Genomic DNA, 18,986 nt, shown 5'->3' on the forward strand with positions numbered 1-18,986 from the left:
CACCTGTGGGAGGTGTTTCCCTCCTCATTCTACCATCTCACAGCCCCTCCCCATTCAGGTAGGTGCCCCATCCGCCACCCCCTCCTCATTTTTTTGACAGGTCTCTGTTCCATCAGCAGAGATGCAACCATTGCTCTCAACCATAGCTGTCATTGCTGCTTGCCTCTGTGTTCGTGGTTCACTGTGCCATCTGCCTGCGCTGAACCAGCATGGAGAACTGTCTGCCCCCTATGTTCCCTGGTCTCTCCCTGTTCATTTAGCAAAGCAAGAATCTCCTTGGTCGGTGTGATTCTTGATCATTTTACAGCGTCCGCTAAAGAAATGACCATGCAGGTGCCTCTGTATTTAACGGGTCATACATGAGGCCTCTTTGCTGGACCATTTGAATTTTTCTTTTGCATGGGATGTACTGGTCTAGGAGGTGTTTGTATGTCTGCCATAAGCATTAGAGATAATCACAGCCAGACCCTCAGCAAGCAGCACTGATGCATATGTCTGAGCAAAATGCATTAAAAATACAATTTTAATAATCATTTTCAAAAAAGAGACAATAACCAGTTTTGACTTGATTACAATTCTGTTTTCCAGAGATAGACCGTTGAGCAGACTGTGACCACTGAAGAAAAATGAAGATGGATTTTGTACATATTTTTATCTTTTCTGTGATCCAATCAGAGGCGGCCTTCATATTAACACTTTCATACTTTTTGAAATGTACCTGTACATATGACTAAATCTTTATTCTTGTATTATTAAACAATGGGATTTTTTTAACTGAGTAAAAACTATTGGATAATTAATTGCCTCACATTTTTGGTATCAATATAATAAGATTGTTGTTTACTGCAACATATTCGGTTCAAATTCTGTCAGACAATGATTAATGGAGTGCCATGACAACCTGTATACTGTATAAAGGTTTTTCCTTACTGTTAGCAATGTTCAATATATATTCAGTCCAAAAACTGACAAATACGTCATTCTATTCCAGTGTCAGATAAATAATAGCACTGTGTACAATTACTACTCCATGGCAAAAGAGGGGGAATTTTTGTAAAACCAGTCAGTATCCTGGTGGTTGCCTCCCATAAGCACCTAGTCATGGGATTTGAGTCTGTAAACAAACCACTTTTTTATTTTTATTTTTTTAACCACTGGAGTGTATTCCAGAAAGCAGGTTTAGTGAAAACTCTGAGTTAGTTAACTCAGAACAAGTAGTAAACCACCTAATAGAGGAGCCCGATAGCCTTGTTTTGCTAGGAGAATGAAGCCATAGAGCTCTTTTGTTAGGAGGGTTACTACTTACTCTGAGTTAACTACTCTGTTTTCACTAAATCCGCTTTCTGGAATACCCTCCTGGTGTCAGAAGGTGAAAATGTGTATTGCACAAAAGAACTGAGATATTGCTGAATAATGTTGTGTGTAATAAAGCGATTTAGAAGTATTTCAGTCAATATAGATGATTTGTTGATGATTTGTCAAAACAGTTCTATATGTGATAATAAATATTCATCTACTTCTAAAATGGCATTGTCAAAGTGAAAGTAACTGCCTTCCCAAATCTCTATGAATTTGGGAGGCACTAAGAGAAATGGTGTAAGAGGACACCGTAGACAAATGGCATTTACGATGCTGATTCTGAAGTAGAGCGGGTGTATTTTTCCATCAAAGCCAATTCACCTGACTAAACGTTAAGCCGGTGCAGAAAAAGCAATGTTATGTCACTATTTAGAAAAAAAAAAAAAGCTTACAATGACGCTACGCGGATGTCGTAAAACCGCTCACTGAAGAACGAAAAGCGTGAGGGAGGAAGAACAATTCGACGAAATCGTTGACTTTAAACTTCACGTGACGTGTGGAACCGGTTTGACAGGGCGTAACGCAGGCTGGGATTTAGCGTGGTTAATTCATTTCAGTGAAAGGATGCGCTGATGTTGTATCCTACACTGGGGTTATAAACCATTCTATATGTCCTGCTGTGTGACAGTTTTGCAGCACTGCCTACTACACTTTAAACCTTTCTTACATGAGGTTAATAGAAATTATTTAGGCTAATCATGCCATACCAAAAACAAGGCTGAAACGTCTGTCCTCACCCCAGAGAAAACTGAATTTATGATTTCTGGATTCAGGATGATAGATTGGGGCTATCTTAGTGTATCCTCTGAACCTTGTCGACCTACCTAAATCTGGTTACGCTTAGAGCGACAAAAACTGGAAAAGCTATCAATACTTTGCTTCTACAATATGAGTATAACGCACTTTCCCCCTCTCGCGCTAAATGTTTAATCAATCAGTCAATTCATAGCTATTGTATGTTATAATAGCCTACATGTTTGCCAAAATTCTCGATTTTTTTTTTAAAGAAAAAGAGTCCTTTGTGATAGGTTAATGAGAAAGCCAGAATCTCCATCTGGCCTAAAATGTTGCGATGCTGGAGGTATGCTCTTCAACGTGTTTATATGTTACAGTAACCTGCTGTTATATTTTGGAAGACACCAGCGGAACGAAGTATAACAGAAACAAAAAAACAAAAAACTTTACGTAGGCCTAAAACAGAAAAATCCAAAATGAGTTCAGGTTTTCCGTTTTAATTGAGCCTATTTTACTCCAAACTGTAAAATATATCATGGTTCGGACGTTTTTTTGCGTATCCTGCACGTATTTACCAGGGGTGTGTCTACTCGATTACCAGTTTCTTACATCCTGCTCGTACTTACTCTAGGTAAATAGTATCTCAGGCTACATATTACTCAGGGCAACAACTCACAACGGAGGGTTAATTTGCCCAACCAGTTTACTTAGGTACTTTTTAAATTTATCGTGTCATTATCAGCTGTAAACTATATATATATACACACACGCACACACACACACACATATATATATATACACACACACACACACACACACACACACACATATATATATATATATATATATATATATATATATATATATATATATATATATATATTAACAAGAAATATGGTTGCCGATCTTTAGATAGTAATGGATTACAGCTAATTAAGAAATGAAAGGCTTTCTTGTCTTAGGCAGAGGAGGTGAAAGAAGAATATATGGCAGTGATAATAACTGCGGGCTCAGATACCATATGTTCAATTGTTTTATGTCCTAAATTACTACAACTGAATACACTCTTGATACTGCCCGAGTTACAACAACTGCACACGCACACATTCTGTCTAAGAGGCTAGGCTTAAGGTTAGGGTTAGCTGTAAGTAACAGGAAAAAAACATAATAATAATTTTACGTCAAACTCGAAAGTCAATACAGAGCAAATGCTGTGGACACCAAATACACGTTCACACAGTGCCAGCAGAGCCCAGAAGATAAAACTGTCAGTATTTTTTGCTCTGTGACATTAGTATACTTATGATCATCCCCCTTGTTTCGGTAATTATTCTCTTGCTACAGAAAGTCAAACAGACTTTAGGGGGAGGGAGTGAAAGTGTGTGTGATCAAGTGTAGACACTTGGGCACGCTTCAGGGTACACTAGTCTTACTGAACTGCAGCACTGTGAGGCTCTCTCTCAGAAATCCTGATGATCTCAAAAAGGGACCTTAGTTGTATTTTATAAGAAACAATTTCTCCAGAGTGTGCATCTGAAAAATGGATCCATCCAAGGACAGTCCTGCATCACAGCGGTAAGAACAAGTGTGCAATGTTTCTTAATTTAACTGTATATAAGAATAGATCATAGAAATGTAAATGAAATGTAAAATAAAATGTATTGGATAACATAACTTGATAAATGATACTCTTTGTCCGTTCCTATGGGACTCACAACTTCAACTGATTCAACTGATTATCAAACCCTTGATTTCTTAAATTATTTCTGGCAAAAAAATATTCTAATGACACTGGGATCTTTTGAAATGGATTGAAAACCGTTGCCTTATATCGTCTGATTCTTATTTAAAAGCTTTGAGCAAAACTACAATTTATAAGCTCTTAGTTTGATTGTTGTCGTAATTGATGTTAAACTGATGCTGAAAGTACAAGGTGAGTGTTACATGAGTTTGCGTGCAATCTAAATTTCCTCTTTGCTTTTCCAGAAAGGGTATGTTTGGATTCAAGGTAAAGAAGAAGAAGAAGAAAGTCAACAAAGGTCTAGTCATTACAAACAAAGGTGCCCTGGGTAAGGCCTGGAAAGCAAACATGTACCATGTTATGTACAGAGGTCCTGTAGAGACATTGAAACTGTGCGTCTTTGTTGACATTCATAAACCCTAAAAATGATTCTTGGATTAAGGCAGCTCTTAATTACAGCGGTTCTACATGAATGGTGCTTGTGATCCTTTTATGGCTGAACCCTCAGTCTGATCTGTTTGACGTGTAAACTCTATCATCCTGTTAGATGGTGATGAAGCAGAGACAAATCTTGGGGAGTCTGCTGTGCTGGAAATACCTAATCCTGAGGAAGAAACCCGGCCTGATCTCTTAGAGTATTTTCAAGTTAAAGAGGTGCTCAACACCAAAAGGTGCTTTGTGCTCTTCTTGCTTCCGCAATGACTGAGCAGTTAACAGTTGTTTGTCCTTTTTACTGCCAGAGCCTTTGTGTGTCTACACACACTCATTTTCAAGGGTATCTAGTATGTACTGTATAAGGTATCAGAATATAATTGATTTTTCTTCCAGGTCCAAACAGGTTGCCAAAATTTTGGAGGGTGAGAGTAAACCACAGGCTTTCCAGGTACAGATGAAACCAGTCTTTATAACAACAGAAGGCTAAATGTCAGCGCTGTGTATCTGATTTTAAAGTTGTATAAGTGACTATCTGTATGTTGTATCTGGTACCCAAAGATTGCCATAAACATCACAGAAGCTCGACAGCTGGCTGGGGAGAATATAGACCCGAGTGTGGTGATTGAAATAGGAGATGAGAAGAAACAAACCACAGTCAAAGAGGGGACCAATGCACCCTTTTACAATGAGGTTATGCGTCTGCATTTCCTATTGCAATTCTTCGTATGACACAATAACTGAGGTTTAATCTGTGCTCTAAATGACAATGCCCCTTTTTTGTTTTCTTTTCCAACAGTATTTTGTGTTTGATTTTTTTGGGCCTCAAGAAACCTTTTTTGACAAAGTAATCAAGCTATCAGTAAGTACAGAAGCAAGAGAGAATGAGCACATTGAATATGTTTATGGTCATCTTGGTGAAATGGTAGTAACTCTGTTTTTAATTTATTCTCACCTATGAAGGTGATGCACTCAAAGATCATGAAAAGCTATTGCATTGGCAACTTTAAACTGGATGCTGGAACTGTGTACAGTCAACCAGGTGAGAGCTGGAAACTACCCTGTGGACACTCCCCTTCAGAATAATCAAAATCTAACCCTAAGCATAGTCCTACATTTAATCCCAAATCTAACCTCATAAAATATCCCTCATCTCCTCCCGAAGTTTATCTACTTTTAAAGAAAGATCGGCTTTCACAGAAGATCAGCTCCACAAGCGACACTGTCTTTTACAAACCTCATCAACTCTGTTTCAATGTCTGCCAGGGCATCAGTTCATCAATAAGTGGGCAACACTTATGGACCCTGCAGACATTAGCAAAGGAGTGAGAGGTTATCTGAAATGTGACATCAGCATAGCAGGGAAGGGTGATGTCACCCATCCTTCACAGAAGTTCAGTGATGCTGAAGAACAGATTGAGAAGTAAGTGCACCTCTTTGTTACACTCAATACTTGGTTACAGAATTATGGGAAAGCACAGATCTCAACGAGAGACGAAACAAACAAACAATCAAAAAATAATACGTCACACACTATGACTGATTAGGTAGGTATAATTAAACGATAATTGGCGGGCCCATGCTCTGATTATAAACATCCAATGCTCTGCTTCTAGCCACAGTGAACAGTCATTGTGTGTATTTTCATTTTTAATCTGTTGACATCTCTATCTGCATTATCAACAACCGTCACCACTCAGGATATCACAAGATTTCGCTGGAAAACAGGAAATTCCTATTTTTTACGCCCAGTTTTCAGACAGCTCAGGATGAGGTTTGCTGATGATCAAATATCCTCGAAATGGATTTTGGGGATATGACATCTCACTGCTTTGTGCTTTGACCCAGAAACCTGTTGCTGCCTGAAGGTTTGCCGTCTGAGCGTCCCTGGGCCTCCTTTTACGTGAAGGTGTATCGAGCTGAGGGTTTGCCCCGAATGAACTCCAGTATCATGGCCAATGTGACCAAGGCCTTCGTCGGAGATAACACTGCCCTTATAGACCCATATGTGGTGGTGTCCTTCTTTAGCCAAATGGTAAGATTGCACAGACAGTGTTTAATCATAACTAAGGCCAGAGTCACACTGAGTCACACTCAATAACCTGTGTTTTTACGTCCTGTAGACTCAGTCAGTCACTTGTTTCTATTGAACTCTTGTACATACATATATACATACATACATACATACATACATACATACATACATACATACATATATATATATATATATGTATGTATGTATGTATGTATACACACACACACACACATATATGCACACACACACACATACATACAGCATATATTTAGATATGTGTGTGTGTGTGTGTGTGTAAAATATAAAATACATATGTATTATCTGCCGCTGGGCGATGTTGGCCATTAGTGTCAGCTGCAGTCTTTCTCAGTGCTCCCTCTCATTTACTTTTCTCTCCCTTTTACAGGGCAGGACATCGACCCAGAAGAGCACGGCAGACCCGGTGTGGAATGAACAAATCGTGTTTAAGGAAATGTTTCCTCCACTTTGCCAAAGGTTAAAGATTCAGGTGCTGGATGAGGGCAGCATGAATGATGTGGCCATTGGCACTCATTACATCGACCTGCGCAAGATCTCCAACGACCAGGATGGAGACAACGGTTGGCTCACCTACCAGTGTGGTTTCTGCCAAAATTCTGACCAGCCTGCATTTCATGGAGACAGCGTCTTTTTCTGGTGCATCTGATCTCTTTTCCGTACTGTTTACTCTCATTCTCCAGGTTTTCTCCCAACTTTCGGACCGGCCTGGGTCAACATCTATGGCTCAGCCCGAAATTCAGCACTAGTGGATGACAATCAGGAGTTGAATGAAGGTGTGGGAGAGGGCGTCGCCTACAGAGGACGGATCTACATCGAGCTGGTGGTGGAGATTCTGTCAGGACCAGGGGCTGACTCCTCTCGTCCAGCCAAGGACACCAAGGGTCCCAAGGGGGGGAAAGCACCAGGGCCAGGGGGAGCTGGTGGAGCACAAGGTGGAGAGGAGGAGAAAGGAAAGGTTGTTGGGGCAGAGGTGATGCCTGTGGACTCCCCACCAGAGGTGAGGAACAGGGATAGGGAATAGCAATAGCTCTGTGAGATTTACGCCTACTTATCTCTATCTATCGATCTATCGATCTATCGATCTATCGATCTATCTATCTATCTATCTATCTATCTATCTATGTTTCTGACTCCCCTCGCACTGTCTCCTGTCTATTCTCCCTTTGTGTCAGTCCTTCAGAAACCAGAGAGAACCTTTCCTTTATCTAACCTGTGAATTTTCTGCAGGCCAGTGAACATCAAAAGGAGAGCTTTGTACTTTTTGCCACAGTGTTTGAGGCGAACATGATTGACAGGAAGATTGGTGACAAACCCATCAACTTCGAGTTCACAATTGGTAATCGTGAATCCTCACCCAGTAGAAGTTCAGAAATAAACTGCTCCATGCCTCTTCACATTCCTAGAGTAATCCCAGTGCATGCTTTTTTTTTCATGTAGGAAATTACGGAAACTTTATTGATGGTAGTCTTCCCGCCAAGGGGAAGAGAGTGGAGAGGGCGTATGATCCTCAAGGTGGAGACATCCACATGTCAACACCTCTTTTGGAATCTCAAGACATTACAGCCTGCAAGTCGACAACACCACCTGAGAAACCCCTTATCGTAGATGGAAACAGGTGCAATTAAACATCAGTGACGTCCACAAAAATCACTGAAAAGTATCTGTCTAAGGCAGACACATCAGAGTATTACACTTTGGTGTTTGTTCACAGGAACTTCCTCTACTTGCCCATATGGAGAAAGAAGCCTTGCGTTACTGTTATAAGTCGATGGGAAAATCGGACCTATCGTCTTCACCACTCCAACATGCTGGATACCATCGCCCGAACGTTTGTGCGTTAACCCACAAATTTCACTCATTGGCAATGGTATTGTCTTGTGTGAACTTGTGCCATTAGTTTCATGTGCTGTCTGTCCAATCCAGGAATGGGGTGTGGCCAAAGTGGCAGAGTTGAATAAACTTTTAGATCCCAAGGCGGAGCTTCTGATGAGAGCTGTGTTCCGGGAGTTTTGTAGAAACTCAAGGTACCATGCTTATGTGCACATCAAAAGACAATAAGGATGTAGATTGTGTGTGTGTGTGTGTGTGTATGACCATCCATAACTGTATTGCTTTATATTTTATTCAGTATTCTTTATTGTGTGTAACTGCAGGGATTTTATAGCTTTTGCTGAGAAAAGGGTGAAAGTAAACCATCTAACCAAACTGGACGTGAAACGTCTGACTCTGTGCACACAGGAGTTGGTGGGTAGCATGTTACTTCTGTACACAGACTAAAGCAAGGGGCCACTCACTCTGTCCTCAGTAACAAACACCACAATATCTGCATAATCATGTGAACTTCAACTTCATATTCACATCAACTTCATCATAGTTATGATTTCATTAATACCGTTAGCATTGATAAGCTGGCACTGCTGATCAGTGGCTTAATGGATAATCTTTTATTTGTCTGTTGTCCATAGGACAGTATGATTGGTGTGGTAGACACTGTAACTCAACACAGGAGGAAACCAATGACTGTTAAAGGAATGCTCCAGGAGGCCAAGAAACTCTCCAAAAGGTTGAGATTCCTTGTCGAGGAGGTCAGTAAATTGTGTGGGTGCGTGCGTGCGCATGTGTGTGTGTTTGTGTTCACATAAATGTGAATGCCTGCCTTAAATATCCCTTTTTACTGTAAATCTTTTTTTTTTTCAATCTGATCCTGCAGTATTTGGCTACCTGAATGTTTTGGTTTAACGTGTGCTAATGTGAGACGATTGCTCAATGGTCAAGGCTAGTTAGAAACATTGCTAACTAATGAACTAAATAATGCTGTCTGATGTTCGCTTCAGCCTCAACACACCATTCCAGATGTGTTCATCTGGATGCTCAGTAATGGCAAACGACTGGCATACGCTCGCATCCCCGCGCGACAACTCCTGTTCTCAGACAGCCCGGAGAAGATGGGCAGAGACTGTGGAAAGATCAAAACGCTTTTCCTCAAGGTACTCATCTCCTGACTTGGCTACACTGAGACTGCCTGTTGTCATATCTGCTCTCTCCCTGTTTTACTCATTCATCCTCTCTTTTCCCACTGCATCCGTCAGCCCCCTGGAAAGCGTGTAACCAACTGGTTAGTGCAGGCCAAATTAGATGTGTACCTGTGGCTTGGAACTAGCATGGAATCCTCCCACATGCTGGACAACCTACCGTCTGGATTTGAATTGTGTTCATCCGCTGAAGTGCAAAGCCCTTTTCCTGATTCCTTGATTTACAGAGGCAAGAGACTTCTGTATTCTGCTTTATACCCTTCATTTCTCAATCAAATAAAAATAAAAGTGTATAATACAGTATTGTAGTAGTGAGATTTTTTCTTCTGTTTTTAAATTGTTAATGTACCTGTTGCTTCTCTGAAACAAAACTGTCTGTTAAATCGTTTCCAGAGCGACACCAGTTCCAACTGCGGGCTCATATGTACCAGGCCCGTGGTCTGATTGCGGCCGACTCCTCAGGGCTTTCAGACCCATTTGCCAGGGTGTCCTTCCTGTCCAACAGCCAGAACACATCGGTAATCTAACACACAGCCTGAGAATGCTGCTGGTGCTTTTTAGTGCTTCTAAAATGAAATAGTCTTCCTAGCCACACATCCACTGGGATTCCTGAAAAGTTGATGCATTTATCACTGATCATGGACGTGTGCTCAGTGTTGTAGCCTGAGAAGATCTCTACTGCCCAGAGCTCTGTAATGCAAAAACCAAGACACACCTTTCAAAGGGTAAAGAGGGAAGAGCCCTTTATCTTAATTCCTCTGTAGGGTGGTCATGTGATCCATGCCCTCTTTTTTATTTGATTTTTTCAGATTATTAACCAGACGCTGACTCCGACCTGGAACCAGACTCTGTTGGTGAATGAGGTGACTCTACATGGAGATGTGAAAGAGCATGCCCTCGAGCCCCCGTGCATCATTATTGAAGTCTATGACGATGACGCTCTGGTGAGACAAAGTCACTCTCACCTCTGTTTTTTTTTTTTAACTATGCATTGGACAACACAGCACTAGCACTAATAAAGTAAAAAGTACTAATACTTTTGTGACTTTCTGTTGCAGTCTCAAAAGAAAACAAATGTATGTGAATGGAACAGTCTGATATAATTTTGAGTTGGAGAACGGAGTCTTTAATACATTTTTGTGCATAAACACTAAAAAAAGAGAAAGTAATAAATAAATAAAAATTAAATTAATAAATAAATAAATGAATTAAGAGAATTAGGCATTCATTACCTTCTTAAGTTTTCGCGTGGCTTCTGTAGGGCAAGGCAGAGTACCTGGGCTCGACGGTGACCATGCCGACAGTCAGACTGGCAGATGAGCCTTATATACCTCCACAGCTGCAGTACAGCCCAATCTACTGTGGCAGCCAATCAGGAGGAGACCTCCTTGGTGCTTTTGAGCTCATTCAGGTAAACGACTCTGACTCAGGTAAATTCACTCTGCTGTCCTTCCCTCAGCCTCTATCACGCCTCCTGAAGGAGCTGATTAGATATGAACAGTACTGAATCAGTCAGTTTTCTTTTAGAACAAAAAGGCTCCACTGGGAATGTACCTGGAGCTGATTTAAAACACAGCAGTCTAATTATCAGTAATAAATAATAAGTAATAATACTAAATCACAAATTAATTATATTCACAGATTAATAAGTACTTTGAATCATGTATTACATGCATCCCAAACCCACAGATCCCAGAGGATGGAGAGGGATCTCTTCCTGAATTAGAAGAACCAAAAGGAGTGATCCACCCCGTACCCTCATACATCAGACCTGTCCTCCGAAAATACAGAGTGGAGGTGAGGAGGGCCTTTAAACATAAAGGCCATCTCTACGTTCCTCTGTTTAAATGTGAATTCAAAGAAACTGATAGTACTTGAGAGGGAAGTGATAGTGAAGTGATGTGTGTGTTGTGAAGGTACTGTTCTGGGGTCTTCGGGAGCTGAAGAAAGTGCAGCTGTTATCGGTGGACAGACCTCAGGCATTTATTGAGTGTGCTGGAAATGGCATCACCTCTTCCGTCATACAGAGCTACAAAAGAAACCCGAATTTCTCTGTGCTCGTGGATGCTTTTGAAGTGGTGAGAACTCTTCTTTGGGTTAGGTTTTATACATCAATTGAGTTTGGGTTTACTTTGGGTGTTGAGTGGTTTGACTTAGATTCGGTACTGTGTTGGGTTGAATGAATGCACTGTTAGCTCGCATGGTGTTTGACTCTCCCGATAACTTAACCATGGCTCTGTGTTTAGGAACTTCCACAGGACGAACACCTACACCCCCCTCTCTCCATCACTGTGGTGGACTGGCGTGCATTTGGTCGCAGCACGCTTGTGGGCACCCATGTCATCAACAACCTAGTCCCATTTAAATACACACCTCCCCCTGTCACTATACCCAGAGCAGATAAACCCTCTACCTCACAAGGTACAGATTTCTGCATTAACTCAACTCATAATCCACATAGTCTGTGCTTATTGTATATCTCAAAATTCACCATTCTTATTATGTTTATCCTCATACTACTGTGTGTGTGTGTGTGTGTGTGTGTATGTGTGTAAAAGTCTAGTCACCCTCAGTCAAAATACGTTTTCCTGTAAGTCTATGAGGGAAAATTACCTTACTTCCCTTTGATGTGGTAGAAAGTTCGATATGATATTTCTTGGAAAACTTTAACACATAATCAGTTTTTATAAGCAAAAATATTAAATGATTTAACATGGCATGTGTAAAGGCGTATCACAAAAGGCTGGATGAAAACCTCTATTATTGCATCAGTTGGTCATGTGGAAATAATGCCATAAATGAACTTTCACCCTAAAGTGAGTTTAATCTTAATTGTGGTTGTTGTTTTATCACATTCCAGCAACCATGGTCCTGACAGTAGTTATCTGATGACTTAAAAATGTAGGAAATTTAAAATGGCCATAAACAAGAAAAATATCTAGTATACCAATACAAAGGCCCTGCGTGACAGTTTAGCTGACACTAGAATAGTTGATCACAGATTCAACACAGCAATGTCACATAACGATTACCTGCACGGAAGTGTTGTGGTAGGTATAACCTTTCTCTGTGACCTCTAATCAAAAACCTTCGTTTAAATTACGTGAAATTACGTGATTAAATCAGGTTTTTTGGAACAAGGTGCCTTATGATGCCATGAAATTATGATGAAATTATGACGAATTTAAAACTGAACTGTGCATCCCCAACCAGAGAAGGTCTGTTTAGAGAGAAAAGAGACAAGCGTTTGAAGAAAAGGTAGGTGGATGTGGGGGTGTATGTGACATGCAGTGAAACAGAAAATACTGTGTGGGTGGAAGAAATAATACACAAGTCAAGAGACTGAAACTGAAAAGAGGTTGAATACTTACAGGAAATAAATATGTTTTTTATTTTTTTTTTTTAATGGGTTCCATAGTCCCCAAACCTGAATGACACGGAGAGCAGCATAAAAAAATTGTGCTGCATAAAGGATTTGTGCTACAAAAAAAAAAAATTGAAAGTTGATATGTTTGCCAATAGAGGTGTTACAAACAGTTAATAGGCAGGATGCGCAAATGTTGGTGCATTCCATATTCACTTTTGTAAACAAATTATGTTTCATTTGTAAACACATTAAAAATAGCTTAAAAATGCATTAAAATGAGTGAAGAAAACCCTCCACACAGGTAAAACTTAGCAACATGTACATGCCTCACCCAGAGAAGCCAAAATATTGGCGCACAGCTCGCACAACTCATAATTTACACACACACACATACACACAAACACACACGCACAGGCACACACACGCACATGCGCACAAGCACTCGCATACGCATACACACATACACATATACACACACACACGCGTGCACACACACACACACACACACGCGCGCGCACACACACACACTCACGCACACACAAACAAACACGTGCACGCATGCACACACACACACACACACACAGACGCATGCACGCACACACACACACGCGCACACACACACACTTTACCAAGTGGGGCCAACACATTTGCATACAGCTGGAGCTCAAACGAATGTCTACAGACACATGCACATTTCTACACATTCGTAATGTCTACACACACACACACACACACACACACACACACACACACACACACACCTCTACACATTCATAATCTCTACACACACATACACACACACACACACACACACACATAACGTCCACACACATACACGCAGTGTATGTGTGAAGGTTTTGGTTAGCATTGCAGCACTGTACAGTCCAGTTTCACCCTTTTGTAAAATGGCTTTAATGGGCTAATGAAATCATAACCATAGTGCTTGTTTGTGACTTTTTGTAGCTACGGTTGTGCCATCCATAGAGAGTGCTGATCCTGTTTACATCAACATAGAACAGGAAGAACCTCTTAGACTGCCCACCACTACAACAGAAGAGCAAGTGAACAAGGTGAGATGGAGAGAACACACACTCTCTCTCTCTCACACACACACACACACACTCATGCTCATAAACAAAGACACACACACACAAACACACGCACACACGCACGTACACACACACACACACACACACACGCACGCACACAAACGTTATAACTTAATTCTTCTGCGACAGGACAAATCGAAAAGGAGCATCCGAAGGTCCACTAAAAGGAGGAGGCGCACCATAGCGGACGAATCAGCTGAGAACGTCATTGACTGGTGGTCGAAGTACTACGCCTCTGTGCAGAAGGCCCAGACGGCAAGAATGAGCCCTTATACTATTCAGAGCATTACTGCTAGCTGTGTGGTTAGATCAAACATGTAACAAATCACTGTTTCCCTTGCAGTCAAAGCAAAAGGAGGTCTGTATGTTTCCAGACATTTTTGAGGCTGGTAAGTGGATTTTAGTTGTCAATTTAAGTATTAAATTATGGAGTCAGCCGGTCTGTTCCTCAGGTCTCTGTGATGATGTGACCAGCTGAATCTTGACTTCTCCCTCAGACACTCACGTCCATGTTTTAATCCTTTTCCTCCTTTTATTCCAGTGTCTCCGCTTCAGAATGTGCTCTCAGATGGAGTACAGAGTTTGGGTGAGAAGATTCAGTCCATTGCATTGTCGTCCATGTCAATATTCTCCTTTTAATACTAATTTAATCGTTTTATTTAGGCTGCTCATGGACTGTAAGCACTTTGGTTACATTATGATATTTGGGGGTTTTTTTACAGACGGGTTATGTTTTCAGGCATGTCTCACACACACTAAGATAAGATTACATGGCATGTTGTCTGTATCTGTAACGCAAAGAAGAATTTCCTACCATATTTAGATAAATCAGGTTGAAGTTTGTTGTTTAATATGATAATGTGTTAGGTGTTTTTGTTTTAGGGCATTGTGAAGTGGTGAGATAGTTGAAGATGAGTGTGTTGGTCTTACTGTGTGTGTAATGTGGTGGCGTAGAGCGATTTAGCAGTGATAAGCAATATGTCACAATACAAGCCACGGTTTATCTGATGTGTATGCATGTCAATATGCACTGAAGAGGTTTATAATGCTGTTGCTCTGTCTTCAGCCACTGGGATGCAGGGTCACTTTGGCGACAGAAGGAAAACTCAGAAGAAAGTCCAAAATGCACTGGACGTACCCAGACTGGCAACCTTACAGGTCAGACTCAAAGTCACCCTCAGAATTTGTCACGAAAACCAGTTTGATGTTACACCGGTGTATCTAAAAAAAAAAAATAAGCTGCTTATTTGCCATAGCAAGTGAAACTGTTGGACTGTGAGAGGAAGTAACTACTGATTGTACTGATTGTGAGATGGGTGTAGATCTATGATAAGGAGCTAGAGGCTGAGTTGGGTCCTTTTGATGACTGCCTGAAAACCTTTGAGCTGTACCGTGGCAAAGCCAACGAGGACGAGGGCTCCAGCGACGATAGGTTTGTCGGGAAGTTTAAGGTGTGTCATTATATTAAGGTTATTGATACAAACATTTAGTATTTTTATTTCCTCTGACCGTACCGTGACCACTTTGAGAATGTCTCCATAATTACTGAGTGAATATATTCCCTTAGGGCCAGTTCTGTCTGTACAAAATTGAAGATGATAATGGGGAAGTGGTTGAGGACTCAGGGCAGTATATAATCAGCCAGGGGATTCCCCAAAACACCGCTGTGGATGTTCTGATCCGTGTATACATTGTCTCTGTGAGTTGTCCTCTTATTGATGCGCTAAAAAGGCAGATTTCTTATGACTGGACAGCTTCATTCAAACTGTTACATATTTTACTTGATATAAAAGCAATGTGGTTATTCGCACTGTAACATGCACTTGTATACGGACTTTTAGGCATCAAACCTTCATCCTGCCGACCCAGACGGGAAAGCAGATCCCTACATTGTTCTAAGGCTCGGGAAAACTGAAATCAAAGACAGAGACAACTACATCCCCAAACAGCTGAACCCTGTTTTTGGCAGGTGATGGACAGTTTTCTCACTCGCTCTCTCTCTCTCTTTCTCAAATGAATCTTATTTTCAAAACATTTGACATAACAGCCATTAGACAAGCCCAGGCTGACCTGATAAATCTGATATATTTGATAAATACAAATACCACAGACATTAGCAGTAGAAAACATAAAATAAAGAGGTTTAGGCATACAAGAGGCCTCTAGCTCCTTTTGACCTGTGGAAACTTCATATCCTGTTTTTAAACCAACACATGCTCTAATTTTCTTTGTTATATTTGTTTGTTTGTTAAATCAAGTTGAGTTTGATCAAATTAGGCATTTCATTCATAGATCCTTTGAGATCCAGGCCTCGTTTCCCAAGGAGTCTCTGCTGACTGTTCTGATCTACGACTACGATATGGTGGGCGGCGATGATTTGATTGGAGAGACACGGATCGATTTGGAGGATCGTTTTTACAGTCGCCATCGCCCCACCTGTGGCCTGCCCACCGAATACGCCACGTGAGTATCGGGACAGATCTCTGAGTCCGTCTCTGTTCATTTAACCCTTTCACATCCTCTTTCTTTGATTTCTTTTCATCTTTTTCTCTGCCTTATTTGGTCCTTTTGTGTCCGGTTCTTCTCTGGTATGACCTTCCAGTGAAGGATACAACGCCTGGAGAGATGCCCTGAAACCCACTGAGCTCCTGACCAAACTCTGCAAGGACAACAACCTGGACAGCCCACGCTACACACCAGGGAAAATTACTATAGGAGACAAAGTCTTCACCGGGAAAACTGTATTTGTGGATGAGGGTGAGTCGTAATTAATTTCAGGGGGTTTTTTTTCTTTCTTAAATAAATGTTATTGCAGACATAAGATGTGTTCTATCTCCTACCAGAGCAAGTGATAGAGACTCACGAACACCTGGCCCTGAAGGTGCTCCACCGGTGGGCAGACATGCCTGGGGTGGGCTGCAAGCTGGTCCCTGAACACATTGAGACCCGCACTCTCTACGTGAAAGAAAAACCCGGGATGGACCAGGTACCTCACAAAGTCAAGTGGTTTATTGCCTTCATCTGTTTAAACTGTTTCGCCAGACCTGGGTCTCTCAAATGGACAAAAACAACTTGGTCCATATATGAAAAAAAACACCACTGGTAATGCCTTTCTGTGTGTCTGTGAGCACAAATAGTAAGTATTAAAAACAACAAGGAGCATCTTACACCAAAAGTCCATTTGTATTTGTGGCTGGTTTCTCTGACTGGTTCCTCTGTGAGAGCCTTTTCGTCCAGTGTATACACTTGCCCTCAGAGAGCTGGGTTTTTTTTTCTTTTCCCTCAGGGTCAGCTGCAAATGTGGGTGGACATGTTTCCCATGGACATGCCTCCTCCGGGGCCCTCAGTGGACATCTCACCCCGCAAACCCAAAGGGTCAGACCTGCATTTACCCTTTCTCACTCTCCTGTCTCATTTGAACCTAACACACTATCACCATCACTTCATACTGAACAGATTTGTCCTTTTTTTCCCCAATCGCTCATCACAGGTATGAACTGAGAATCGTCATCTGGAACACGGCGGATGTCATACTAGAGGACACTAACTTCATCACAGGCCAGCAGTCTAGTGACATCTATGTTAAAGGGTAAGAACTTTACTGACTGAAACTGTTTACTTACTTCTGGGAGAATAAATGTGGGCGTTTAGACTCTTCTTGTGATAGCAGAGATATATAGAGATTGTTCATGGATGTCTCTGCTGTATGAACAATCTGTTTGTCTAACAGAGTGTGTCTGTTCTGTCTCTCTCTCTCTCTCAGGTGGTTGAAGGGTCTTGAGGATGATGGTCAAGAAACAGATGTTCATTATAACTCTTTAACTGGAGAGGGTAACTTCAACTGGCGTTTAGTGTTCCCATTCAATTACCTACCCGCTGAGAAAGTGGTGGTTATTAGCAAACGAGAAAACATATTCTCATTGGACAAGACAGAGCAGAAACTTCCTGCTGTGTTAGTGATGCAAGTCTGGGATTTTGAAAGACTGTCATCTGATGACTTCTTGGGTAAGTTTTGTGGGTTTATGATAACGTGATATTTAAAAACAAAACTAGTGGGATTTTCCACAGTTATTTTTGTCAAAAACAACATGATGAAGAACCGTTCTGTGTTGGCGTTATGATGAACACACAGGCTCAGTGGAGTTGGACCTACACAGGTTTCCAAAGGGTGCCAAAACAGCCAAAGCCTGTAAGCTGGAGATGTTCAATGACTTCAGCGAAAACATGTCAATCTTCCAGCAAAAACGAGCCAAAGGCTGGTGGCCATTTACCAAGGGCGGAGAACTAACAGTGCGTGTCTACACTCTTCCTTTTACCCATATTTACATGACTCTCACTCCCCTGTAAGCACTTCTGTTACTGTTAAAATAGCATTTTCAAATGATGTGAAAGTGCAACTATTCTCCTAAGGCAAGTTTTACATTTGACATCAAAAATCACATTATAACAAGGAACAGTTTGTTACGTAAAAATGACAGGCAGCGCACACATATCCCTGGCCTTTTCTATGTCAACACTTTAGTTTTGAGACCCCCTCCCACCCCCCACCCCCCCTCAGTGTTGTTAACTGCACATCCTATGCAATTACAATAGAATAGATTACATGGTTTCATACTCGTTACTCTTATAGTCAGAATAAACCAGCCTTTCATGACCTTATAATTTGGAGTCTGCAGAATCCTACCTCTAGATATTTCTTTTTCCCCCAGGGGAAGGTTGAAGCAGAGTTTCACCTTGTGACCGCAGAGGAGGCAGAGAAGAACCCAGTAGGCCGTGCCCGCAAGGAACCAGAGCCACTCGAAAAGCCCAAGTAAGATCATATTCATACTTTTTTTTTGGTTTTTAAATGTGAGCATTTAGTTTTGTCGCCATTCTCACTGCACTGACTCCAGTGATGTTAACGGCTAAGGGCAGAATGCTAACAATTTCTCTTTCTCTGTCTCTCTCCCCATCCAGTCGTCCCAACACCTCCTTCTCCTGGTTTACAAACCCCCTTAAGTGCTTTATACACCTCATCTGGAAAAACTACAAGAAATACATTATAATTGCCCTGCTAGTGTTGATATTGGCCCTGTTTATTGCCCTGCTCTTCTACACCTTGCCTGGGGCGATTACACAGAGAATTGTCAACGGCTGA

The 18,986-nt window shown here is 41.3% G+C and overlaps 1 protein-coding gene across 1 annotated transcript; it reads left to right on the plus strand.

The window, feature by feature from the left end:
- Positions 1-4,087: 4,087 nt before the first annotated feature.
- fer1l6 (fer-1 like family member 6) lies at positions 4,088-18,986 on the plus strand. Its single transcript, XM_030786669.1, has 41 exons — positions 4,088-4,163; positions 4,383-4,506; positions 4,664-4,718; positions 4,829-4,960; positions 5,067-5,129; positions 5,231-5,309; positions 5,534-5,690; positions 6,116-6,302; positions 6,709-6,901; positions 7,022-7,338; positions 7,569-7,677; positions 7,779-7,956; positions 8,053-8,173; positions 8,265-8,365; positions 8,495-8,585; positions 8,807-8,926; positions 9,176-9,328; positions 9,431-9,602; positions 9,767-9,891; positions 10,183-10,317; positions 10,635-10,784; positions 11,063-11,170; positions 11,290-11,451; positions 11,620-11,794; positions 13,704-13,810; positions 13,979-14,104; positions 14,193-14,238; positions 14,391-14,435; positions 14,916-15,007; positions 15,172-15,300; positions 15,417-15,548; positions 15,691-15,818; positions 16,142-16,312; positions 16,452-16,606; positions 16,693-16,835; positions 17,136-17,224; positions 17,340-17,438; positions 17,613-17,854; positions 17,982-18,139; positions 18,559-18,659; positions 18,806-18,986. The coding sequence occupies exons 1-41, from the start codon at positions 4,088-4,090 to the stop codon at positions 18,984-18,986; spliced, it is 5,427 nt and encodes a 1,808-aa protein (XP_030642529.1).

Source organism: Chanos chanos, chromosome 10, assembly GCF_902362185.1.
Source record: "Chanos chanos chromosome 10, fChaCha1.1, whole genome shotgun sequence".
In the NCBI taxonomy this organism is placed as follows: domain Eukaryota; kingdom Metazoa; phylum Chordata; class Actinopteri; order Gonorynchiformes; family Chanidae; genus Chanos; species Chanos chanos.

Coding starts and splice junctions, on each gene's coding strand:
- fer1l6 (XM_030786669.1), top strand. CDS start 4,088: ATGTTTGGATTCAAGGTAAAGAAGAAGAAGAAGAAAGTCAACAAAGGT. Junction 8,586..8,806: donor CTCTGTGCACACAGGAGTTG/GTGGGTAGCATG, acceptor TGTTGTCCATAG/GACAGTATGATTGGTGTGGT. Junction 14,436..14,915: donor AGATGGAGTACAGAGTTTGG/GTGAGAAGATTC, acceptor CTCTGTCTTCAG/CCACTGGGATGCAGGGTCAC.